Here is a 25979-nt window from a genome sequence, read left to right as displayed (position 1 = left end):
CCTTCTTCGCGGCTGCGAGGCTCAGCGGATCATGCGGCGTAGGCGCAGGTCTCTTTCCAGTCCAAACGGTTGTCGTCGTCAGGAAACCCGGCGTCTGGACAAGGTCGCAAATCTCTGAATCCAAGGGCGAGGAACGGTCTGTAAGTAATCGGGGGTGGCGTTCGCGGCAGATAGCTTCCCGCTCAAAGGGATTGGCTGGGGCCGGGTGCTGACAAGGACTAGAGCAGAAAATTCGCGTAGATCCCGCAGGCGAGGAGAAGAACAAGGGCCGTGTCTCTACCGGGCGGGAGCGCGGGGCATGCGAAGGCTGAGGTGATGACGATTTGCTGAGAAGCGGAGGACATATATATCAGCGTAGGCGATGTGGCATATCTCTACATGGCGAGCGTCGAAGTACGAAAAATCGGTATCTCCAGCACTCGCGTGCACTTCCCGAAAAGGTCATGGGGGGTCGCAGGAAGGAGCTGGCCGCGCCCGCTCCCGCTGGAACAGGCCGACATGCGATCCGACGTCGTCCTCCGCCGCCGCATCCATCTCTGGGGGTACGGGAGAAGGCGGGCTGAGGGCGGTGCTTGGGTAAAAGGTGCAGTGATGGGTTGCTGATAAGGCGCAGCCCGCCCGTCGGTTGGCTGGCGGCTGGCCCGATAACGGTGCCCTCCGAACACCAGCTCTGCCCCAGCTGCTGTCCTGCACACTAACGCCCACAAAAGCAATCGTCATCCCGCAAGCCCAGAAATCTGTATCTCCGCGTTGCCTTCACCGAGTCCCGTGGCTGCGTTCCGGACCTGGCCCATTGGTGAGCCCGCCGACCTCCGAGAAATCACTATCTGAACTTCAGCTCGTCTTGTTACATCATTTCCTTCTCCAACTAAACGCAGCATCAATTCCGTAAAGGTCAAGCCATTGTCAAGGGCCAATGCCGGGTTCGGACTGCTTTAGTATGACACGAGCACGGCGATCTGTCTGCGCCTACCTTGACTGCCGTTGTTCCGTAACACGATGTGCTTAGCCAGTTGACGAGAAGCTGGTTTGCTGATGGCATAGCAGAGACCTTGAGCGAGTCCAAAGAAGCAGCAACATGCCATGCCAGTATGGATATAGCCAATGCATTGGGCTATGTGCTTTGCTCAGGCTGAACTCTGCCTCAATTCGGCATGCACACCAGCCATGCGACGTTTCATACCATCGTTCGTGTGTAGAAGTTGTAGCCCAACCTCCACGTCCCTCGCTATCTTGTTCACAATTATAGCATTACAATCGACCACGGCCTTTCAGGGCAATCGCTGATGCTGGACCAAAGCACCAAACTTGCTCTCGACGAGTCGACTGCAACGATGAGGTGGGCGGTGTGTGGCGTGTCAAGCACGGTGGGTTCGCACGAGGTTCAGTGAGTGGCGCAGGGTGGCAGCTTAATCATTGTCGACGGTGCTTTCTCCGTGGCGAAGGGTTCAGGTTTTGAGATCGTAAGGTCCACAATTGTCTCCACTGTGCTATTGCTCTCTTTCACGAGTCAGTCGTTACAGTTATATGCAAAACCTCTGATCTTTACTCTTTGACAGGGAAGCCGGTCCTCTGTTTGCCACGACCGATCCCCGCATGTCGGACTTCGCGTGGTTTCTGTACGCAATTCTGTGCGATGGGCAGAATGCACACGCTGCTGGTGCAGAGCCTCCGCCGATGCCGCTGCGTCGGGCCCGTTGTTGTCGAAGAGTCGAAGAATGTTTCCATTCCAGCGTCGATGGCGCTGCTGGACCTCCCAAACTCGGGGGAAACTCAAGAGTCGGATTCAACTAGGAGACTGCCCGTTCACTCGGAAGACTCTGGATTGGAGTCGAGTCTCAGGGCCGCGTTATGGCCGAAGCGTTTGATGATTCTCTTGCGCAGCCACGGTGGCGTGACCCTTTTCGCAGCCAAAGCCAGATGGGGATCTTTGCACGCATTTCGTTATCCATCGTCCACGACAACGAGCCCCATCCGCGCAGAGCGCAACCAGACTTAGGGTTCCGGCGTTGGAAGATGTAGACGCGGATGCCGCGTTGAAGCCATTGCGCAAAGCCGGGAACCAGAATCCACGTCCAGACGTTGGAAGGTGGCAGCGCGGATGCCACACCGTTGCCTCTGCACTGCAGATGCAATTTCCTTGTGCCGTGGATGAAGACTCCTTCGTGTTGGTCGGGAACCGAGATCTGGCTTCAGACGTTCGACAATACGGCCGACGGCATTGGCGGCAAACCGGTCCCAGAGTAGTTACAGGGGTATACGCATCTCATCAAACTTACCAGTAGTAGCTACTCGGGCCAAGAAAATCAAAGTAATCGCCTTGACTACGTAAGCCAGGAGAGACAAAGAGAAAATGAGGGCTTGCGCGACCAAACCCACGGGTCCTTCTGCACGTAGCTGCAAAAGCACGTCGACAGCGCAGCAGATACGTGTCTTACTGGACCAGGCCCGATTACCGGCTGGCGGTCAAAGATATCATCAACACAGAAGCGTTGGGATTCCTGCGGAGTCAAGCGGCGAGCATGTGCTTCGAAGTAAGTAGTGCACGCGGGCGAGGGGATGGCCTCAACGCTTGCGTAGCTACTGGCTGGCGGCACGATGATAGACCGTTCGCGGCACAATACGGCGGGGTCTCGACAGCAACATTCAGGGACTGCTCGCCATGTGAAAGCCGGACCAGAGACAGGCTCCCCACATGAAACAGGCCCTCTTGCCAACCAACACGGTTGTGATGTGCCACATCGTCGGCGATTGGCGGCCGTGGCAGAGATGCGGAGGCGCCCAACAACACAGCTAAGCGATGATGTCTTCGAATGCCGAGGTCGCCGCCTGATTGGTGTCGGACATGTGGACTGCGGATCGCTGCCCCAGAAGCTGATGCATCCTGGAGTTGCCACCATAGGGCTGAAGGGGCGGCGCGCTGAGGGCGTGGGACCGCACGGAAGCTGACAGCGGCGCAGCTAGGGGCGGGAGCGCACAGGAGAATTGATGCCACGGCAAGGCGTGCCTCAGCGAGGCCCGGCGGTATTTTTCTTTATCGACTTCATCGCGGGCGGGCGGCGGCGGACGTTCCAGGTCGCGCGCAGGAACAAGGGCAGAAGGAGCCTGGGACCCTCGCTTCCGGCTGATACCCGCGCACCTGCCGCGACGGTGGCGGTCCGGCGAATCACAGCTGCCAACGCCGCGACACGCGGCCCGTGCTCGCATTTTCGTTGAGGGCGGTACTGCTCGGTGTTGGGGAGAAGCTGGGGAGCGGCTTCAGCACGCAAAGCACCCACCACCTTTTTTTTTGTTTGCCTCAATGTCGCTACCTAAATACTACTTCTGCCGCGCCCCCCTCCGCCTTCCCTTTTCTTCAGCCCGCTCGCTCACTTGCACCATCCCTCGCACTCCGCCCCCAGGACAGGCTCCCAACCGCGGCCACCACTTCAATCGTTGCTGCTGACGCCGTCCGCTACCACCATGCCCTCGCACCAGCCTGTTGCCGGCGACGAGGCCGTCAAGCCCGAGTTCCTCTCGGAGCAGCCTTCGCCCATGGCGAAGACGTCGGAGCCCAACCGCAACCCCAAGTACGACCCGGCCAAGAAGCACATCACCGAGTACCCCATCACCCGTCAGAACTGGTACAAGCATGTCGACTGGCTCAACGTCTACTTCATCGGCGGCATCCCGCTGATGGGCTGCATCGCCGCCTGGTGGACCCCTTTGACCATGAAGACCCTCCTCTGGTCGGTCCTCTACTACTACTGGACCGGTCTTGGCATCACTGCTGGCTACCACCGTCTGTGGTCTCACACCTCTTACAAGGCCACCCGCCCTCTGGAGATTTTCCTCGCTCTCGTCGGTGCCGGTGCTGTTGAGGGCTCCATCAGATGGTGGTCCCGCAACCACCGTGCTCACCACCGCTACACTGACACGGACAAGGACCCCTACTCCGTTCACAAGTAAGTCTCTACCATCGTCTGTCACGTTACTCTTCTAACCTGCGCTTTAGGGGCCTCCTTTACTCACACATTGGTTGGATGGTTATGAAGCAGAACCCGAAGAGAATTGGCCGTACCGACATCTCGGACCTGAACGACGACGCTGTTGTTGTCTTCCAGCACCGCCACTACGTCAAGCTTGTCATCTTCATGGGCATCATCTTCCCCACCCTTGTCTCCGGTCTTGGCTGGGGTGACTGGATGGGCGGCTTCATCTATGCTGGTATCCTCCGCATCTTCTTCGTTCAGCAGGCCACCTTCTGCGTCAACTCCCTTGCCCACTGGCTCGGTGACCAGCCCTTCGACGACCGCAACTCTCCTCGTGACCACGTCGTGACGGCTCTGGTCACTCTTGGTGAGGGTTACCACAACTTCCACCACGAGTTCCCCAGCGACTACCGTAACGCCATCGAGTGGTTCCAGTACGACCCCACCAAGTGGTGCATCTGGACCTGGAAGCAGCTTGGCCTCGCCTACGACCTGAAGCAGTTCCGTGCCAACGAGATTGAGAAGGGCCGTGTCCAGCAGGCTCAGAAGAAGCTCGACCAGAAGCGCGCTAAGCTTGACTGGGGTGTCCCTCTCGACCAGCTCCCCGTCATGGAGTGGGACGATTACGTCGACCAGGCCAAGAACGGCCGTGGTCTTGTTGCGATCGCCGGTGTTATTCACGATGTTACCGATTTCATCCAGGATCACCCCGGTGGCAAGGCAATGATCCGCTCCGGTCTCGGCAAGGACGCCACCGCCATGTTCAACGGTGGTGTTTACGACCACTCCAACGCCGCGCACAACCTGCTCTCCACTATGCGCGTTGGTGTCATCCGTGGTGGTTGCGAGGTCGAGATCTGGAAGCGTGCCAACCAGACCAAGAACGTCGAGGTTTTCAAGGACTCCAACGGCCAACGTGTCGTTCGTGCTGGTGAGCAGCCTACTAAGGTTCGCCAGCCGATGGTCAGCGCTGGCGCGGCTTAAGCTCCTTGAGGTTTAAACGGATGGGGGAAAAAATACTATAGGGTTATGGTGGTGTGAACAAATGTTCAGCAAAGTCTGGGCTTCATTTTAGAGAGGCGTTTGGGAGGGTAGCGGGCATTTCCTTTGCTTTCAAGGAGTGAGATACTATCTCTCATCGACCGTAGTTCTAGAGTAGAACACGGATTGGGCGGACATTGAGTTGTTAATCACGGCTCTAATCATTAAACTTCACAAATTGAAGGTCATTTCATTATGACATATTCATCGCTCACTTTCATTGCCGCTGCAAAAACTGGACGTGACATGCCATCTGCAATTGCGAAAAATATTGCTCGAAGTCTTAGTCCGTACATGTGCTTGCACTCAAGACAGCATAGTGACTTGATCATGACTTAGCATGCTTCTTGGTCGTTGACACAGTTGCACAGGAGACAGGCTTCACTAGCCTAAACCTTGTGACCCTTTGAACCCTCCCAACAACAACCCGAAAGCGTGTGAGCGCTTGCTCGTGACTAAGCCTGCCAGGCAACCACGCGACATTCCTTCCCGACCCAGAGAATGCGCTTTTTTCGCCACGCCCAGCCACACCCGCAAACTTGCGCAAGGGCACAGCAACTTCGGAACGACATCCACCAGCGGACACGCAACGCAACCGCACGCTTTTTTGGACCGCCGGATCGATCACCATCCACCACAGCCACTAGGTACTACTGTCGCACCCCGGGTTGGGACGGACTCCGAACTGCCGTGCCGGTATCCCGATTATTTCTCCGACGCCCAAAAATAACAGAATCGCTGGGGTCCGACACCGAAAAGGGCAACGCGGGCGACGGCGGACGTCGGCGGACGTCATCATCGGTGGTGCCGATTTTCAGGTTTCCCCCACCATCGCTGGAAAGGGTCACACGAAACCCCCCGGACCGGACGCGGACACAAGACTTGCTTTCCGCCCGGCCCAATAATAAATCGTCATGCAGCGCAGCAGTCGTCGCAGGGCCGCGTTCCCGCCACGTGACGAAGACGAGGAGCTAACTACGACCAACGACGAAGAAAGCACAACGGACGATGAGGATGATGATGTAGAAGAGGATAATGGTAGCGGTGGGTGTGGGGTTGGGGGCGGGGGCCGGCAGGTCGGACGTCCGGAGTCTCGTGCGCGCCACCAACAAGATGTCAGGCCCGCCAAGCGGCTGAAGCGGGACGAGGATGATGGCGGCGCTCGTGCTACTGCTACTACTACTGCTGCTGCTGCGGCCGCAGCTTTGGATTCGTCGAGTCGAGGAACGTCGTCGACGCCGTTGAGGAGCTTGGAGAGGAAGGTCAGCCCGCCGGTGAGGAGATGGGGAAGGACAGGCGCCGTGGTGGATAGTGAGGCGGAGACGGAGGATGAGGAGGCGGGGCTGGAGACGGAGGACGAGGACGAGGTGGGCGTGGTGCTGGAGGCTGCTAAGGTGAAGAAGGTGGATGTGGCGTCTACGGGAAGTCGCCAGCAACGAGAGATCGAAGAGGGGCTGGATAGAGCTACGACGGATTCTTCAACAGCATTTGTCGGGAACGATGGTGATGTGGAGCGGGGAGAGGCTACATTCGTTCCGTCGCCAGTGCATCTTACGCGCATACGCGATCTCTCTCCAGCCGCCAACGTGGATGCTCTCGCCCTGAAGGATATTTTAGGCGATCCACTGATTGTCGAGATGTGGCAATTCAACTACATGTTTGATATGGATTTCCTCATGGGTGCTCTGGACGAGGACGTCAGGGGTAGTATGAGGGTCAAGGTCGTGCATGGGAACTGGCGCAGAGAGGATGCTCAGAGACAGAATCTGGAAGAGTGGTCGAAGCAATACTCCAACCTTGAAGTCATCCAAGCTTATATGCCGGAAGCTTTTGGAACACACCACAGCAAAATGATGATTCTCATCCGTGCAGGCGATTCCGCCCAAGTTGTCATTCACACTGCCAACATGATCCCCAAGGACTGGACAAACATGACCAACGCCGTCTGGCGCTCTCCGCTTTTACCTCTACTGCCCGAAACAAGTCAGCCTCATCAGACCACACCCGCATCCACCTCAGAAAGCAGAATCAGCGGGACTGGCAACGCGAGACATGCCATCGGCACTGGACAGAGATTCAAAGTCGACCTTCTCCGTTACCTATCCGCCTATGGCAAGCGCCTCAGCACCCTGACAAAGCAGCTCGTCCGCTATGACTTCTCCGCCATCCGCGCCGCGCTCGTGGCAAGCACCCCAAACCGCGTGAAACTCGACGATACAAACCCCGACGAACGGACATCCTGGGGCTGGGTCGGGCTGCGCGAAGTCCTCAGCCAGATCCCGCTCGCCGCCACCGACGACGACGAGCACACGACCGTCGCCCAGGTCTCTTCGATCGCAACGCTCGACCAGGCCGGCGCGTGGCTGCGGCACTTCCGTTCCGTCCTCGGAACCACCAGCATTAAACACGCATCATCTGCATCGTCGTTGTCGGCGTCACTCGCAACTCCACCCTCCAGCAACTCATCCAACAACAACGTCTTCTCCTCTTCGACCGGCTTCCAGCCCGCCTCCAGTCTCCCACGACCACGGCCGAATGAGTCCTCTCCTTCTACCCCGGTCTTCCGCATCATCTTCCCCACCGTCGCCGACGTCCGCGCCTCGCTCGACGGCTACCGCGCCGGCGGCTCCATCCACCTGAAGACGCAGAGCGCGGCGCAGAAGAAGCAGGTGGCCTACATGCGACCGCTGCTCTGTCGTTGGAACACCTCCTCTTCCTCCTCCTCCGGTGCCACCACTGGTACGGAGAGTGCTTCTTCGGCGGATGATCAGCAGCGGTTGACGGCAGGGGCGCTGAGGAGTGCCGCGGCGCCGCATGTGAAGACTTATGTGCGGTATGCGACTACAAAGAAGACACCGGCGGCAGCGACACGGATCGAGTGGGCGATGCTGACGTCGGCGAATTTGTCGACGCAGGCGTGGGGCGCGCTGCCGGCGGTGGCGAAAGGTGTGGATAACGGTGTCGGTAGTGGCAGCGGCGGCGGCGGCGGGGCCAAGGGGAAGAAGATGGGAAAGCAGGTTGGCGATGGCGGTGATGAGAAAGGGAAGGAGGTCAGGATATGCAGTTGGGAGGTCGGCGTCGTGGTGTGGCCGGCTTTGTTTGCGGAGAACGCTCTTGAGGGCGGAGGGAAGGATGGGGTGATGGTGCCGGTGTTTGGGAGGGATGGGCCGCAGGCGGATGATGTGAGGGCGTTGAGCGGTGGGGAGAAGGTTGTGGTGGGATGGCGCATGCCGTACGATTGGCCCCTGACGCCGTATCAGGAGGGCGATGAGCCGTGGTGCCCGACGGCGAGGTATGGGGAGCCGGACGTGAATGGATGCGTGTGGCAAGGGTTCTGAATGAGGGTAATGCGGATGAAGCTATACGAATAGCTTTGGTATCGGTCAAAGAACAAGCTATGAAGTACGTGTGCAATGGCAGAGTTAATGAAAAGCATTAGATGTTTGAACATTAACATTACTACTATAGTGACTCTTTGCCAGCCAATCTCGTAAGTTCGAGACCTGTGACCGTACGTGCAGCTGTATTACTGCATGAAGGTGTTGGATTCGAATGAACCGTATTGGAAGTCCCAGAGAATCTCTGGAATGTCAGGCAAGTCGAAGGTGTGGCCTGCACCCGTCACAGCGCCCCCTTGGCCGCTCTCTGGACTTGTTCGTGGAGATATGTCAAGTTGAGCCGCCTCTGGATCCTGATCTTGCGGATTCAGTGACGGGCCTTGCTCCGACTCTCTGAATCTCCTGAAAAGAGTTGCATGGCATCGCTGGGCTACTCCAACCACCTGACCCTGTAGCCGTGCCAGCGCTTCAAGCACTTGTGTGTCACTCTCGACCATTTGCATGAATTCGGACTGAAGTAGCTGCGGCAAATTGTCTCTGCTGAATCGTTCAAACCGTTCGAGCAGTTGGAATTTCGAGGATGCTTGTTCACAATCTGTACGGCAAGTCGGGTAGGTCAGGCCATGAGCAGGCTATGTCGATCTATCTTGCAGGAGGGTTCGGGAACTTACATGGACTCGGTGTCTCGCTGTCATCGCCAAGATCGAACAGCAAACGGTATATGTGCTTCCACCTCTCTTCCTCGCAAATATCCTTGTTCTTCCTGGTGTGGAGCTTCCGCTCCTGCCTCACAGTCAAGTTTTCCGTTTTTGGCTTCTCGTTTTGCTTGATACATCTTTCTTCGGCTCTGATGTGTTGGCCCAGGGTATCCTCATCATCAAATCCCATGAAACAGTTTGGACATTGATTAAGTGGCCCATGGATTCGGTAAATGTGCTCTCTGTGACGTTCCAATTAGTGCCAATCTCCGAGTGGAAGCTGAGCTGGACTTACTTCACACGAGACACAGAGGTAAAACCTGGGTAGCAACACGATGTGGCTCGATCCGGCTTCTCGGGGCTGTGCTTGAAGTAGGGGCACGCGAATTTCCGACTGGGTTTGGCGCACTCTTGATCCGCAGGAGCTGTCGGCTTGTGGCGCTTCCCACCGCCACGTCCGCTATCTCCAGAGGCGCTTTGATCTCTAGCTTTACGCTTACCGCTTTGCTTCGAGGACCCCGAAATTGTAGTCGAAACGTTTCCGCTGTCCTGGCTTGATGAATGGCGAGCTGCTTGCCGGGATCCTCCGCCTGCATCGTCCGGGCTTCCCTGAGTGGTGTTTCCGTAACTGCATCCTCTCCCATTTGGTAGAGTCTCTGGTTTGGAAACGTCTGTGTCAGTGCTGCTTTCTTCCTCCTCTTCATCATTGGTGCTTGTGCCAGAATCAGCCGTTTCCCGCAACCAATCCATCATCCTGTCAACCATGGTGCGCTTCATCGTCGTTGTGAACGCTTCAACAATAGTCGCGATTGGCTCAGGGGAGTGGGAGTCTTCAGGACTCGGAGAGCGTTGGCTTTCTCCAGTCCTTTCGGTAGTAAGAAGCTGCACGAATGGGGAAATACTGGGTGCCTCAAATTCAGCCAGTTGGTAACCGTAGGGAAGTCTGGCCGAAGCCAAAGTGCTGACATCTGCTCCACTTTTCGCTGGATCACAAGAGGAAGGGAGGAGTCGCTTTGCGGATTTGGTCCGGAACTCGTCTAGAGTGTGTTGTAGCTCATCATGCCCGATGACTTTCTCTGATAGCATCAACCGAGCCTGGATATGCCGCTCATACATCTCAATGATCATGAGGTTCTGCTGCCGGCGAAAATCATCTCGACTCCAGCCATCTGATGTATCATCAAGAGTTTAAACTGTAAGTTTGTCTTCTGACTTGTAAGGGGTTCACTTACAAGGTGATGGTATCTCCCCTTGATAACTTGGGAACAGCTCGTGCCACAGCGACTCAAATTGCTGTACCTCAGTCAAACCTTTCTGCAGCAAGCGTGTTTGCAAGCCGTGGTCCTGCTCAAGATGAGCTCTGATCCAAATTTAGAGATAGACTGGAGCCAATGCATCACCGTGGGATACTCACCTCACATTTTCTGTGTTGCGGAACCTTTCAGTCCAACAAGTGTCCGATTTTGGGGGCAAGTGAGGGTTTCGGAGCATCCATGGGCAAAAGAATCCCTGTTCTGGCTTTAGGTACCTGGTCGGCAGCGTGCTGTTACCATATTTCGAAGTACCGCGGCGTGACCCCGAGTTCGCAAGGCCTTGACCGAACAATCCAGAGGTGGTGTGCGGAAGCCTCGCACCCGCGGTGCGGAATCGTCCGAGGGATTCTTCAGGCGAGTAAATGTAGGGGAATGTCGAACAGGAATCGTCGTAGCGATCGTTCGACATGCTGACGGTGAGGTGAGGAGGTCTCGTATCGGTGAGCGGAAGAAGGTGTAAATTACCCCCTGTCGGTCGCGCCTGCCAACAACGGCACTCGGAATGCAAGGCTGAGTCCGAAGGCGCTGAGGCCCTCAGTTTCTCGTCAAGGCTGATGCTGTTAGTGGAAAAGAGGAAAGATTCAACCATGGGTGGCAAAGCACAGCCCGCTTTGGATTATTTATGCCCTGGCGCCTGCTTCAGTGGAAGTAAGATGACTGCTCCAAACAGTCCTTTACACGCAATTGCGGACCTCGCGACCGCGAGCAGAATTTACAGCCAATTATCTTGAGAGGGTGCACCGTGAACACGTCACAATCACGCATTCGCTATATGCATCTGCATGCAGCGTAAGCAAGCATAGGCGTTGTGTTACACCCACGCTTCCGCGAAAAGCCCTAAGCAGCCGTGATCGCGAATGCGATCCAAAAAAAACCACAACGCTGCCCGCAACTGCGAATCTTTGCAAGAGCGTAGTACTGCCAATTGCTATTTACCCATCTTTGCTGACCTGCGAAACGCTTCAGCCACCCATTTCTCCACTTTTTAGCTCCAGGCTACTGTTGCCATAGCTCAACATGTCACCGCCGCAGGCAGATATGCGTCTTGACCCACCCGTGGCGGCTGTAGAGGCCTATAGAAAGCTTTGAATTAACACAACTTTGAACGTCGGATTCGGTAAAGCTGTGGCAAACCCGCTGGCAACTACAAGATACTCTCCAAGGCTACCGTTGAGTGGCCACGACATATTCAGTGTAGCCTCATATATGAGATAAATTGAGGCTTAGTTCCTTCAGCGGAGCCTCAAGCTTGCACTGCCGCAGAGCAAGATGCAATTAGGCATACACCGCCGACCCAAGTAATCACTCTCTTCGCATCTGAGCGCCAATACGCAAGGCTTTTTCGGGCTCACGAACCAAAAGCTGGATCTCTCTTGCGCAGATGAGATCGAGGTCAAAATCCAGGCATAACGCGAATGCGGCTCCGTGATATATTTAAAAGGCACGCCGCTATCCTTCTCTCCCCATATCTCTCGCCTACGATCCTACCAAACCTTTCCAGCACTCTTTCACCACAATCAACATGGCAGAAGCTCCCTTGTCCTCAGTGGCTCAAGATGACCTCCCGGTCGCGGAGGATTCAGTCGCACACCTCCATATATCAAGAGGAGACGGGACCTGGTACTGTTGCCAATGTGGCTATGGTCCATACATATCCTCTCTCTACGACGCTTGCACCTGCTGTGGCACTGCAAAGTGTGGCAATTGCACATATGAGAGCGTTTCTCTGGCTGCGGCGCCTCCCCACAATTCGATATCAGAACCGGAGTCAGACACGAACCATCCCTCTGTGTCCACCATGTATGTGAATTTGAAGGGGTATCAAGAATGGGAAGTTAACTCAGACAGGACCGGTGCCGAAATGGGGGTTCCCGATGGAGAAATTTATTGCGGTGGAGAGGCATGCAAGTACAAGCACCAGATTTTATAGTCGCATGGCAAGTCAAGTAATCCATTATAGAACAAGAGTAAGACTAATATATGTAGGTATCAGAAGCCAACCCCCGCACGTAGACACGAGTCTTGAACGTAGAAAAACGCGTCCAGAAATTTGGTTCAACTACCCACATAAGAAGACTGAAACATCTCTTTTATGCGGGTATCATCGCATGCTTATACAAGATGCGAGCCTGGATGTCTTGATTTGGATTTGGATAGATGTACATAAATACGCATAGATTAGAGCGGGTATGTTTTTGGGAACTTAGTCATTTGAACTTGTTAATTAAACTAATGGAACCTATTCTACAGAGGGATTCATTGAGCCTACATTGATACTCTCTGAATATATGTATGCGGTCATAAACGTGGTGAAAAGTGAGGGGTTTTTTTTTTTTTTTTTTTTTTGGGGGGGGGGGGGGGGGGTGAAGGCACGTGTAGAAAGTAGATAGAGACAGGAGAAATGCTACAACGCTTGTGTCCAGCATTCCGAGGGGCTCCGGCAGTGAACATAGGTGCGACTGAAACTACAGGTAGAAGTTAGGTAGTAGAAAACCTTCAATGTCTCTAAGAGCCGTTTGTCTCCTCATACCGAAAGCTATCCTTCCCGAAATTGGCACGAACTGACACCTTGACGCCCTTGCTGCTTCTAAGACCAACGACCGGAAAGAGCTGTCCCTTGACTTCTTTGAATGCATTTCCTGGATTTTGAATCAGTCCCGCCGGGCGATGTAACAAGTAGGTAGACTCACCGAGATGCTTCCCATTGAGAGTGTAGTAGATAATGCCTCGACCCAAGCCTTGGTCGAACTTGACGCCACACCCGACGGTATCGCCGGGACCAAAGCCGTCACTGAACTCCTTTCCTTGATTGCTCGGGGTGTATGTATGGCCACTGTCGCTTCGGCAGCCCCATGTGAACGCACGTGCGTTTTTATCCCCTGGCAGCGTGTTGTTCAGGAGAGCGAGCTTAGTACAGAACCCGATTCCGACTGCCATGCCGGGTGGAGTGTTCGTCTTGGACGTATCGGAGGAGTGGCTTGGATCTGAAGTGTCGTTGTCGTCTTCCAGGATTTTGACCTCGAAGTAGAAGTGCTTTTTCCGTGGCTGCACCGGGTTGTTTGCCCGTATAGACATGTTCAACGTCTTGGATGAGCCTTGGAGGCCGAGGGGTGTTTCTGTCAGTCATAATTGGAAATTTATCTTTGGTACAAGGGGCTTTCATACCATGTGGCTCGAGAGAGACAACCAGGCCATCGTTCGATACATCAAAGCCCTCGACTTTGTTTCTTTTGCTCCATCTGGTCGGCGGATGAGTCCCTTGGCGGGATAGCTCCTCCAGGTTGCGCTTGCCGTCTTGATTGAAGTTGTAATACGCCGAAACCAATTCGGATGTCCAGCCATATTCGTCTTTTTCAAGCTGGCGCTCCTGGAGCAACTTGAGCACATCTTTCGATCCACGCTCGATGGCGCATTTGAGCTTCAGTGGGCTTCCCGAGATCTTAGAACTACCATGTTCCTTTAAGAGTTCAGAAATGATCCCCTCGAAAGCGCGCGACTTCCCTGGTGTGATATCAGACTTCTCTTGCCAACCGCCAAATGCTGCATCGAGTGGTGTTTGGCCGTAGATGCTCTTCTTTGTCCTGTGTGTATCGAATGGAGCGCCGTATTTCAGCAGTACCTTGACGATTTGGCGGTAGCCTAACCAAGCTGCTGTATGCAGCGGTTGATCTCCACTCGGTCCGGCCACCTTGCACATGGCCTCGGCTAGTCTGTTGCGTGTACTTTTGGGTTCTCTGTCATGATCTGTCTCTCGCTTGCTGCTTCCCATTTCCAGCAATTGCCGTACAGCCGGATAGTTCTTCCACTTGACGCAGTGGTGCAACGCAGTAAGTCCTTTCCGGTCGGGCTGGAGTAAGAAGTCTAGATTGGAGGCTCGCTGCTCGTGTACCTCTAATAGAAAAGCCATGATCTCGAACTCTTCACGGGCCGCGGCGCACGTAACAGCATCCCTTTTGGAAGAGTCCTCTGCAAAAATGTTCACGGCGTTGACTTTTTGTGCCGCCGAGGCAACAAGGGCTTTGTAGGCGTCAATGTCAGTAGTAGCCGTTTGGTTCGCCTGTTCGTCATGTTGCTTCATGGCCATGTCGAGAGCATCAGCGTTGTGGTTGACTAATGTCTTTACAATGGCCAAGCTCCCGTTGGTGATAGCCGCATGCAACGCCTACCGGGTTAGTTGGTGATCGAACAGACTCTAGAAATGGACTCACCGTATTGCGGTTGACGTCATCGTCGTTGATATCGGCATTTTTTGACAGAAGAAGCTTGACCACCTCAGCGCTGCCAGACTTTGAAGCTTCATACAGAGGCGCTTGGCTCTCTTTGTCTTGTGCATTCACAGCCGCCCCATTTTTCAAGAGGAGTCTGATAAGTTCGTTCGGAGCATCCGGCAACTTGCACGCCCAGTGCAGAGGTGTTTCTCCATTGGAATCTTCTGCATTGGCATCTACCCTCTTCGTTCCGCTTTTGGACCCGTGTGCAAGCAAAATTCTGCAAACTTCGGTCTTGTGAGATCCAGCGGCGAAGTGAAGACAGGTAGCTCCTGACTTGTCGGCGATGGTAGGGTCTGCGTGATGATCCAATAGCTGCTTGATCAATTTCGGGTCCTCTCCAGTATTCTTGGCCGCCAAGATGATTGGGGTGGCACCTTCCTTGTTTTTCGCATTCACAATTTCTGTATCCATGATTGAAGAAGCCAAGAGCTCGTCCAAACCGCGAAAGCCACCATCGCCGAGACATACTAGGTGCAAAGGCGTGTTCTGAGTGCAGTGAGTAACGTGCCAGCATAGGATACTATCGCCTGTATACATACCGCGTGCTTGTTTGGAGCCTTGATGTCACTTTCACTGGCGTGTTTCCCGAAAAGTGATTTCAGTCCGTAGCGAGCTGCCGTGTGTAATACCGAGTCACCGCTATGGTCCTCTTGCGTGGTGCTTGACAACTTTAGCCAGACTTGGTAATCATCCTTCTGGGACATGAATTCTTCAGCTTTTGCAAGAAGCTGGTTCCACCTGGACTTGTAAGATCCGCCGTTCTTCCTGGACCCCAACGCAATCTCAGTATCTCTCAGATGTCTTGGCCAATGTTCAAGCTCGTATCGCAAGTGCGTTTCTGATTTGCGTTTGACTTGCTTTTTCCATGCGCCCAAAGCTTTATCTGAAAGGAACCTCTTTCGGAATTGCGGTGAGTTGAGTGTGCGCATGAGGTATTCCGACATACGCAGGTGACCTTCAACCATTCCGGCATCTGCCACGCGTTTGTCAGTTCGTGACAGGACAAAATCACGAACGGAGTTATGCTCCAGTTGGACGGTAGTGCCGGTGATTTTCAGGAAGTCTCTTCCAATTTGAGCCAAGCTGTTGGCCAATTTTCCGAGGTCCGGCTCTTCCGGGGCATCATTGTCGTTGATATTCCCATCCATAACGGATGGATATGTGCTCGAAAGTTCATCCGCAATCGGGAGCAGCTCCATGCTATCAGTACCGCAGATCAGCCAGCGGAGGATAGTGACAAGGATGGTGAGCCGATCCTCATTCAGCCTGCTGATCTTCTGTTTGTACAGACCGTTCGTGCCACGGGGCAGCTCTGGTTTGATTTTCGCATAAGGCAGGAAGTCTTTCTCCGGTTTCCGAATATATTCCATCACACTGCTTGCATCTTGATGGACGAATCAGCCATGAGTTCTCTTAGAGTCACTCTTTCCTGCTTTACTTACATAGGAAGTTTCCATCTGCAAAAGACACTATGTCCTTCGTAGCTTCCGTTCGGACTTTCTTCGTCCATGACTCCGACGGTTTTTTGAGCTTGTCGATGCTTTCGCGGACGTACTTCTCGATGTACGAATCGGTCTTGGTCCGGTCGATTTCAATGTGTTCGATTCTTGAGGGCTTCGAACGAGTGGAAAACAGGATACGTGCCTTGATTTTCGAGGAAGATGCCAAATCCCTCAAAGAGGCTGGAAAGTGCTGGTTGGTACATTCATCCACGGCATCCAGAACAACGACCAAAGGCAGACCGAACACACTTCCAAGGTTCTTGAAAAGCGACATGAGGGAAGACATCTTCATGGAAGCCGGTAGCTTCCTTTCAGAATCTGCTAAATCAGCCTTGGCTTGCTCGACGACCGCGATGCAGTCCTTTTGCTTATATAGCTTCTCTTGACTATCTCCATCCGCCGCCTTCTGGAAGAGTTGGGCACAGAGATGAAGCATGACATTCGAAGCAGCGGCCGCATGCGGATCCCCAAGTTTGCAGAAAAAGTACAGCAACATGAAGTTCTGCTTCTTTCCTGCTTTTGTCTGCTTTTTGGACAGCTGCTCGAAGTGCTCTATGACGGTGGATGCCAGAACTGTCTTTCCTACGCCGCCTTGGCCCGTAAGACACAGCGCCCCAGAGCTTTGACTGGTCCACTCTTGGAACTTCTTCTCGTCAAAAATCCAGCTACAAGATCCTTTATGCCGCTTTTCCTCAGAGATATTCTCGAGGTACCGATCGACAGGTGACTTCAGGGGTATTTTGTGGCCGTCTTGGAACCATTTCAAACTGGCGTTGAAGCTCCGCTCTATTTCTGCTGCAGCTTGCAGGTCGTGCATGTCGGCCAAGCGGCTGGATATGGATTCGAAAGCGTCTTTGACGAGGCCCTTGAGGCGTGGGAGCTCCGCGGAACTGCCATTTGCCTCACGGAGGAGGCTCAATGCAGTGTCTTCGAAATCAATTCGTGCGGTGTCCTGCAAATCTCGGATCTGGCTTTCTGCTTCGACGCCTGTGGATTTCAGCTCTGCAACTTCTGTCCCAAAGGTACTCCTCAAAATCTGGTCTTTCTCCGAGGTCAGAACATGCAACTTTTCCTGTCCACACGCTCGAGGATCCTCTTACCCACAACGTTCTTTTTCATGTGTTTGTTGGCTAGGTGAAAGAACTTCAATGCCAAAGCCATGAGCTTTGGGATCTTGTTCAGCAGAGACTGCTGCGTGCCATCGAATTGATCTTTGACTCGGCCTTTGAGGTATCTCAGGCCGTATACCTCGCAGATAAGTATGGCTTCTGCCATCCGTTCTGTGGTCTCCTCGATCATCTCCGACACTTTACTGTTTACAATGAAAATCTGCACACGATATTCAGCTCCAGATGTGGCCGTTTGCTCAGAACGCACTTACTTTTCCGATTGCACTGAGCCCCATCCACACCAAAGCGACGGTGTCAGGAGCCCCCGCCATGACAGTGTTTCCGAACTCGAGCAACACCTCCAGCTTCTGAAGGATTCTGCGTCTGTTGATTGTCGCAATGCGCTTTCCATTTTCGGTCCGCTTGACTCTACCATGGTTCTTCTCAGATGACTCCGGCGGCCCCTTCTTTAACTCTCTGATTGCGTGTCGTAGGCTGAGCTGCACCCTCCCAGTCTTAACTTCGGACCTGTCATACTCCTTGTAGAATATCTTCTCGGCTTTGATCCAGAGTTCGGCTGAGACGGCCACAGGTTTCTCGCTCGTTTTCTTGCTGGACTTGGACACGACACTCATTTCGCGAATCAGTGAAGGGCCGGAAAACGGTAGGATACCCGTCAGCTTTCATATGTGAAGAAGAGGCTGAGATATATGCGAGTAAGCAACATGTGTGGCGAAGTGAGCCTGCAGCCTAGCGAAGGCTGGCCAGTTATCTCGCATCGACCCACACAAATTCTTACGTGCATGATCTCAACCCCGCTCATGAGCTGCAGGTAAAAATATCAAGCCATCGCCCACAATGTAATTCGTCGGTAAAGTCTCTGTACGGACCGGGCTCCGCGACAATACGCGCGTAAGTTTGAAAAGGAAGAGTTCTCTGAGTGCACCGTCTGATGAGACTTGCACACTCTCTCCTTATGTGGTTGTAAGACCTACATCCACGTCTCTGTATATCCTTGTCTCAACTGGCCATGGGAAATTAGAAGATGGAAATGGTATACACTCAATTAGACCGTCGACCTTTTCGGCAGTGTATTCAGGCAAAAATATTAGCGAGTAGATATGCACCTAGCAAAGACTTGGAGTTGATGGCTTCGCCGGTCTGGTCTGGACTCTTCGCGACGGAAAGTCAGTGGGGGCCAAAGAAATCGTCGGGCACCTTTGACAAAGAGGCTTAGCGCCCGCCTCTGCAGCTACACCTGCATGACGACGACAATCGACCTTCTTTTCCTATCCTTCCACTCATCCGTTTCCGGACAAGATATTCGACAATACGGCCACCGCTCCAACCCTTCACTCCGTATGAACACAGACCTCAGCCTCTCGCTCCGGGACCTCAGCCGCAGCCTCGGCCACCAACACGCCCAAGAACACGACCCCAAAAACCTCCTCGTTTCGCAACTCCTGAATATCCAAGACCACTACCTCCTCCACAACCTCAAATCCCTCGCCTGGATCACCGAGCTCAAATGCCTCACAACCGAGGACCCCTTCGCGCGGAAGCGCAAGCACCCATCCTCCTCCTCCGCCACATCTCCTTCCTCTGACCTCACCCCGTACCACAAAACCCTCACCCGCACCACCGTCAACGGCCGCGACGGCGACTACATCGCCATCTCCTACCCATGGACCGCGAGCACGCAGCCGGGCACCCACGACAGCCCCGCCGCCACCCCCGGCGCATGGCGCATCCGCGGCCCCGCCTCTCCCTCCTCTTCATCGTCTTTTTCCTCCTCCTCCCGCACCACCACCCCCGCATCCGTCCGCGACGCCGTCCTCGCCCGCTCCTGGCGCTGCGCCGCGGCGCTGGGCTGCCCGCGCCTGTGGCTGGACCGCGAGTGCGTGCCGCAGGACGACGCGAGCGCGGCCGCGCTGGCGGAAAAGGAGCGCGCGCTGCACTCGATGGACCTGGTGTACCGGCTGAGCGCGCATCCGGTCGCGCTGCTGTTCGCGCCAACGCTCGGGACGGAGGGGGATGTGGAGCTGTTCGGACGGGTGATGATGCGGAAGCTGTTGCGCGGTGGTGGTGGCACGGGAGGAGGAGGAGAAGGGGGGTTCAAAGAGAGCGTGGACGCAGCGACGGCGAGGCGGGCGCTGCGGCTCCTGCGCGGCATCACGGACGACCCGTGGTGGGAGCGCGCGTGGACGTTCCAGGAGGACTACTGCGCGGGGCCCAAGATGAGCCTGCTGATCCCGCTCGGGGACGGTCGGTGGTGGAGGAAGAGGAGGAAGTACGAGTTTTGGCGGACGGGCGACGTGCCGGGCGAGCTGATGGTCAGCTCGGTCGAGTTCCACAAGGCGGCGACGCGCTTCTGCCTGGCGTACCTGCAGAGCGCGTTCGTGGCCGAGGGCGAGGCGGAGGCGTGCCGCGCCGTCATACGCAAGGCGGGCAGGTACTCGTACACCATCTTGCACGATGGCGGCGGCGACGTGGCCGGCGCGACGGATTACTCCCGCACCATGACGACGAGGATCCTGGAGGATATCGCGCACCGGAATGCCAGGTTCCGCGCTGATTTGCTGCCGATTGCGTCGAATTGCTGCCAGTACGGCGTCCGCCTGGACACGAACAGGCTGAGCAAGTCCGACGTCAGCCTCGCGGCTTGCATCCTGGCGCTTTGGCTGCTCAATGGCGAAATCTTCAAAGGTAATGTTCAGGCGACGCCGGCCGAACTGGAGTCCATGAACATCTTCGAGTACCTGAAGGCCATATCGCTGGACAGCTTCTCGCCGCCTTTGCAGAATGGACAGCTCACCTTTTTGAAATCATGCCGCTTTGTCGACGTACAGGTGTCGGAGAACGGGGTCACGACGAGCGGTTGGCTATGGAAACTGGACCGGCAGATCTCCACAAACGACCCCAAGTTCCGCGGACCGGATTCTTTGCAAGTCCTCGGCGTTGAGCTGCAACACCTAGGACACAAGAGGCTAGCAGAACTGCTGGAATCCAACGGATACTTCAGCGATGTCGAAGAGAAGGGGAGTGGCATCAGTGAGAGGCCCGAACCTGCGGAAACTTACCTGCGCATGACGGCGCAAAACCTGAGACGTGCCATCACCAAAGGCCGCACGCTATTCCTTGGCCGCTTGTGGGATGATGGGCAGGGTGACGATGACGAGCAAGCAGCGGAACCTCACACAGCCATCTTCATTGGCGGACGCGAGGTTCAGGAACGAGACGGTTCCGTCACCAGCGCCAAGAGCTCCAGGAGAGGTGATTCCTGCGCGCGGGAAAGCTGCTCCAAGTCTCCAGCAACGCCGGCGCCGACGCAGGAGACCGTCTCGAGCCCGTCACTGCCCGCTTTCGCCTTCACGGCGTGGAGCGGGAGATCCGAGGACGACGACCGGAACATCGAGGAGAGCCAGATCGACAAGTACGTCTCGCTGGAAGTCGAGGTGGACGAGGAGCGCGCCAATGGCATTCCGGTGCTGCGCACCAATCGCTGGATGAACGGATTGTGCTTCTTCGGCCGGGAGGCGGAGATGGATGTCACGTTTGCGTGGCCGCCGGGGTTGCGGGGCGGGATCTGATGTCCGGCATCTGCTCGGACGAACATTTAATTGATAATACTGTCGAAGACTATTGAGATGTACAGTCCTCGAGTCGAGGAAGTGCCGTCTTCACGACCGTTGTGTTCGGGGGGCTTTGCACTGTCGCACAAGTTGCGCTGTATAGAGCTCACTTCGCACTTAAAAGTAATACTGATTCTTCTTTCTGGATACGCGCCAGTCCTTCACATGTTCCCAATTTAGATATCGTTGAACGAACAGCGAAATAATCCAAGCAGTGAATAAGAGTAAACGTCTGTGACATAGTACAGGTCCGACTTCTCAGTAATAGAGGTAAAGGGGGGAAAATCGAAGTGACGGGCAATAAAGCCCACCATTTCCCAGAGCCGCTCCTCATGCGCCTTGCCCCAGTCACTGAATATTTTATACGAAACCGGTCAACCAAGCACAGAGACGACACCGACACCGTAAGGGCAGCAGAAACGCAGATTCCCCACGCACACAACACCCGCCCCGCATGCAGAACGCAGAACCACAATAATCTGCCAGAAATCGAGATAAGGGTCCAACAGGACAAGAAGGGGAAAAGAAGCAAAAAAAAGATGACAGATCACCTACATTCCTGTTGTTTTCTGCCCCGCCTCACCTTCCCCATCGTTCCCCCACAAAAAAAGAAAAAAAAAAGACCTCTCCGAACCCTTCGACGCGGGAAGCATGAGAGCGGTGTGTCGTTGGTGGTGCGGCAGATCTGCAATGCATATCGCACACCACCACTTTTCTCCACACCGCACGCGCCAAGAGAGGGGTAGAAAAAAAGAGATACCCCACCACGAACACCTTTTTTCCTCCGCAGGCAGCAGCCTTCCTTTGCTCACCGGTAGGCATGGGAGTCATCGGTACACAGGGAGCGAGCGAACGGCCCGCCTGACCCGGGCGGAGCAAGGCCGGGGGGCGTTGCTTGCGCGCGTGTAACCTCTGGTATGCATGATACCGCTACCAAACGCTTACCCTCGTTGCATAAACCCTGGGGGGTCAGATGGATGGGATGGCATGGTGGATGGGGGGTGACACAGCATTGCAGTATGCGGCCGCTAGTGCCAATAGTAGTATTGGGGGAGTGGAGGGGCAGGTTGGTGTGGGGTGACTTTGAGGTTGACCGGTCAATGAGGGGGGAGGCGAAATGTGGGAGAGGAAGGGAGCATGTGGGTTCGTGGTAGTAGTGTTGGATATGTACGACCAGGTCATCTCTGGCAAGAGAGGCGAGTGTTGCTGATATCGGAGATGGAGAACGGCTGGGCGGGTCGGAGAGGAAGTCCTGTCAGACGCGATCGGGGTATTGTTTTTCTTTTTTTCCCGCTCTCTGGGACTTTGTGGAGGTGGTGGAGAGATCATGGTGTGATTCTGGACCAACTTTCTTTTTCCTTCCCACACGTTCTTTTTACTTCCACATGCCGCAAATGGTCAGCAAGGCAGTCGGGACGATAAGCAAAGGCCTGAATATGCAGTGTCAGAATTACCTGCTACTCAGAGTCTCGACCCCATCCGCTGTTACTCATTGTTTTCTATGATTAGCCGGCTGCATGCTTGTGTCCCTGGAACTGACGGTGCATACGCGCGGCCGCGGATGCGGACGGCTATGCCTGTGTAACCACAGTAACCGAAGGCATAGCCGGGTTCCAAGGCACAGAGCTTGTCACTTCCGCCGGAAAGAAGATGACGGCGGAATTTAGGTTATTGCGACTGCTGCGCATCGGGTGCCGCCGGAGGGGCGCACACTATCAGCCTTTGGCTCATTAGCCGGACGACACCTCCATCTCACTGCCCGTAGAGCAAGCTAGCAGCGCCGGCGACCTATCTAGCTCAGTCTCATCGAGGCCTCGATGCCGATCGATACATGCCAGAGGAGAGATAGGAAAGCTCTCCGTAGCGCGGCATTGAATTCGTAAGGCATGGCCTTGCTATCACATGCCTTGGGAGCAGGTCGGAGTCATTTCCAGGTTGCTTACTCGGCGGCTTGCATTGACCGGTCACCCATGAGCTCAGCACGACTTCAGCACAGCTTGGCCCGAACCGGCGACTCGCAGCCCGCCTTTCGCCCAGCTCTGCCTGGTGTTGCAATCTTGCCCCCGCATCGGCTGCAAGCCACGTACCGCGGGATCAAGAAAGAAGATAAGCACTGCGGGAAGGCCTTCCACCGTGCATGATACGGGGTAAGCAAATGGGGGGTGGGCGTGGGGAAGCAAGGAAAGTAGGGCGACTGCCTTACTATTCGGGCCAGAGTGTGGGGTCCCCGCATTCCTCCTCCCTTGACTCCACACTCCAGCCAGCACATGTCACACTAAACCATGCATGCTGTCGATATCGCGTCAGTTTCACACATGAGTTTACGCTATTGTCCCGTCACTGTTGCTTCATATGCATCTTGTCCTCGTCCCCTCCTTTTCCGTACATGTGCGCTGACCGGTGACCGAGCCGTTCCAGCCGCGATATTGAAACACGACCAAAGGTAGCCGTAGGCGCTGCTTACTGGATAGGTACACGCTTTGCTGAGGCAGGAAAGTGTCGTCACACTGCGCGCGCTGAAACAGCCATTGGCCAAGCCAATCGCCGTCCCATCCACTGCCATTTACCCAGCCTCGCCGGCTGTTGAGTCATGAACGGGCAGCACGAACGTCAGCATCCATTCATCAACCTTCCAGCATATGTCACCATCTGGCGGGCTGGGAGCGTCCATGGCGCTGGCGGTCGAGGAGCGTCGCACTCTCGCTCCCTGCCCAGCTGCTTTGCATCCCCCCGGACCGGAGCGCTCTCCGTCGACAACGCTCATGACTCTGCCGATTTTCCGCTGTCTTGCTCTGTCTGTTGCTTGCTTCGCGGCATTGAGGCCAGGCTTCCGCGTGTTGATCGCCTGAGATCGACGTGGACCGTCGTCATACCCCCCAAGGAAGAGAGCCGGGGGAAAGCTCCCCACAGTCACCTCCAGACGCAGCCGCATGTACGATGATACAATAGGGGGAAAGGGAGATGGACGGATGGAGAACGGACCGGTTGCTGACGACAGCCTCCGATCGGCCGCTGGTCCTCACATCCTCCTGGTCGACAGCCGCATCCGCACATCCGCGACGACTGGACCTGCCGGGCTGGTTGATGACTGACGTTGTGTGCTTCGGCTAGCCCGCAGCATCTTGCAAATCCCGTCACCGAAAGTTCGTTCGTTGGTCGATGATGATGACATTCCCTGGCTCATCCTCCCCATACAACAGCTGCGCGAGAAGACATCATTGGCGGCGTCATACCGCCCCGCATTGCATCGTTGCGACGCCTCTCCTCGCTTACTTGTTGCTTGCTTGCTGAGCATTCCCACGTTGCAACGATGGCGGTTTCGTTGGCGCCGAGGATCGCGAGGATCGCAAACGCTGCTGCTCCTCGCTTCGCAACCCTCGATCCGTTTACGCGCGAAAGATAATGGGGAAGGAGGGAGTGGCCCAGCTTCGGATTTTCCGCATGGCCCCGGTACCTACCGGCATTGCCTGCGCATGCGAGCGAAGCCCGAGAAAGACGCCCCTCAGTCTTCAAGAAGCGAGAAAAAAAAATCCTCTCACGTTTTGCACGCCAACGGATCGGAACTTACCATGGTCGTCCGATGGGCGGAGATAAGATAGAGAAAAAGGATCAGGCGCAAAGCGAAAGAGAAAGACAGCGAGAAAGCAGGTTGCGCGCACCCTGCTTCCAACACCGTCTCCTGGAGAGATTCTCCACGTCGCAATACCCACATCTGCCCATCACCCAACCTCTTCTCTGCGCATTCCCTCCACCGCCCCCAGTCTTCCGTGCAATGACGACACCCAACCTGGCCTATGCAGCCTCTGCTTGCCTGATGATGGGAGAAGAGGAGAATGTCGTGCCTGAAGGGGCAGGCAGGAACCATCGGGGTGCCTTAATTGCTGCTATTGACGTCTTTGCATCGCACGAGCTGCGCGCACCCCAACCACGAACGCCCTGACGTGCGCCGAGCGGCAGAGCCCATGCCAGCTCGCAGCCTGTGAATCAGTAGTGTTGGTGCCCGCTGCGTAAGGCTGGCGTTGGCGCTTCTGGCGCGTCGCGCTCTGCTTGCTCTGTGCTAAACAGTTTGGGACCCGACGAATCCTCCCGAGAACGCTGGGCGCCCTAACGTGCGGTCAGCCTTTCTGCTTGCCTTGTGCTTTTTTGTCGTGCGTGCGCGCGCGCGAACACGTTCGGGAAGCACGCCGTCGTTTTCACTACTTGTGGGGCAGGCACACCAGCTACCGTTCGACATCTGGAGAGTGGAGTCGCCAACAGAAAAAAAGGGCGAGGAGAAAATTTTTTGAAATTGCCAGCAACCTTTCTTCAGGCGGCCCCTCTTCTCACCACCGAAAGAGTGGCAGCCAGCGAAAATTTTCTGTGCTGTGGAAATTGACTGCGGGGCAAGGTGGTTGGTAGCAGGAGCGAATGGAAGGAGCATGTGAAAAGCGCCCGCCGCATTGTCCCACACACGGCCACCCAACGAAACACAAACCCCATGGGCCATTTCCGCATCCTCCACCGAAGAATAGCCAGCGGGAATATGCATTCGGCATTTGCTCACTGACTAGAAGCTCTTCATGACCATCAGTCATCATTAATGATGACCATGACGATTGTCACGAGGATACGAGCATGTGAAAGAGCGCCAGCTGTGCCAGCGCTCCCCGCTACTGGCGCAGGAACGACCCTAAACCTTCGTTATCTTGCAGCAAGCCACCACCACCATCTGTTTACCCCGTCCATCCGACCGGCCGGCCGCCGCCATCTTCCGAACCGAGCCCCGGGCGTGGCGGCCGCGTGCCCAAATCACTGGGTACAATCGACCGGGGATTTATCTTCGCCCTCTTAGCGGCATGTGACGACGATGATGGTGATGGGGTGGTGGAAAAGGAGCGAGCCGGCCGCCACCATGACCATTACACACCGTAGCAAAGGCTTTTTAGCGCTCCATGACACACCAAAGTAGCGCCGGGGTAATGGGGAGAAACGGGGAAATGGCACGACGCTGGTATCGGGGTAACTCTCCTTTTCCCTTGGTGTTGTCTTCCTTGTCGTGCTGCAAGGCGAAACGCAAAGGAACCATGGAAGAAAAAGAAGACCGATGACATGGTCTTGTGCTATT

At 55.3% G+C, this 25979-nt stretch overlaps 4 protein-coding genes across 4 annotated transcripts; 3 read left to right on the top strand and 1 right to left on the bottom strand.

Moving 5' to 3' along the window:
• Positions 1–3462: 3462 nt before the first annotated feature.
• OLE1 (stearoyl-CoA 9-desaturase) lies at positions 3463–4955 on the top strand (the record flags this gene model as incomplete). The annotated part of the gene is made up of 2 exons (XM_066774648.1): positions 3463–3944; positions 3995–4955. The coding sequence occupies 2 exons, from the start codon at positions 3463–3465 to the stop codon at positions 4953–4955; spliced, it is 1443 nt and encodes a 480-aa protein (XP_066634767.1).
• Positions 4956–6047: 1092 nt separating this feature from the next.
• On the top strand, positions 6048–8350 carry SLS55_003167 (uncharacterized protein; the record flags this gene model as incomplete). Its single annotated transcript, XM_066774647.1, has 2 exons — positions 6048–6056; positions 6089–8350. The coding sequence occupies 2 exons, from the start codon at positions 6048–6050 to the stop codon at positions 8348–8350; spliced, it is 2271 nt and encodes a 756-aa protein (XP_066634766.1).
• Positions 8351–12866: 4516 nt separating this feature from the next.
• Positions 12867–17878, bottom strand: SLS55_003166 (uncharacterized protein; the record flags this gene model as incomplete). Its single annotated transcript, XM_066774646.1, has 9 exons — positions 12867–13000; positions 13052–13165; positions 13226–13477; positions 13527–14523; positions 14570–15118; positions 15172–16016; positions 16075–17121; positions 17217–17463; positions 17516–17878. The coding sequence occupies 9 exons, from the start codon at positions 17876–17878 to the stop codon at positions 12867–12869; spliced, it is 4548 nt and encodes a 1515-aa protein (XP_066634765.1).
• Positions 17879–18505: 627 nt separating this feature from the next.
• On the top strand, positions 18506–20833 carry SLS55_003165 (uncharacterized protein; the record flags this gene model as incomplete). The annotated part of the gene is made up of 1 exon (XM_066774645.1): positions 18506–20833. The coding sequence occupies one exon, from the start codon at positions 18506–18508 to the stop codon at positions 20831–20833; it is 2328 nt and encodes a 775-aa protein (XP_066634764.1).
• Between the last annotated feature and the right edge of the window lie 5146 nt (positions 20834–25979).

Source organism: Diplodia seriata, assembly GCF_021436955.1.
Source record: "Diplodia seriata strain FDS-637 chromosome Unknown scaffold_3, whole genome shotgun sequence".
In the NCBI taxonomy this organism is placed as follows: Eukaryota; Fungi; Ascomycota; class Dothideomycetes; order Botryosphaeriales; family Botryosphaeriaceae; genus Diplodia; species Diplodia seriata.
This window is presented reverse-complemented; position numbering and strand designations above follow the sequence as displayed.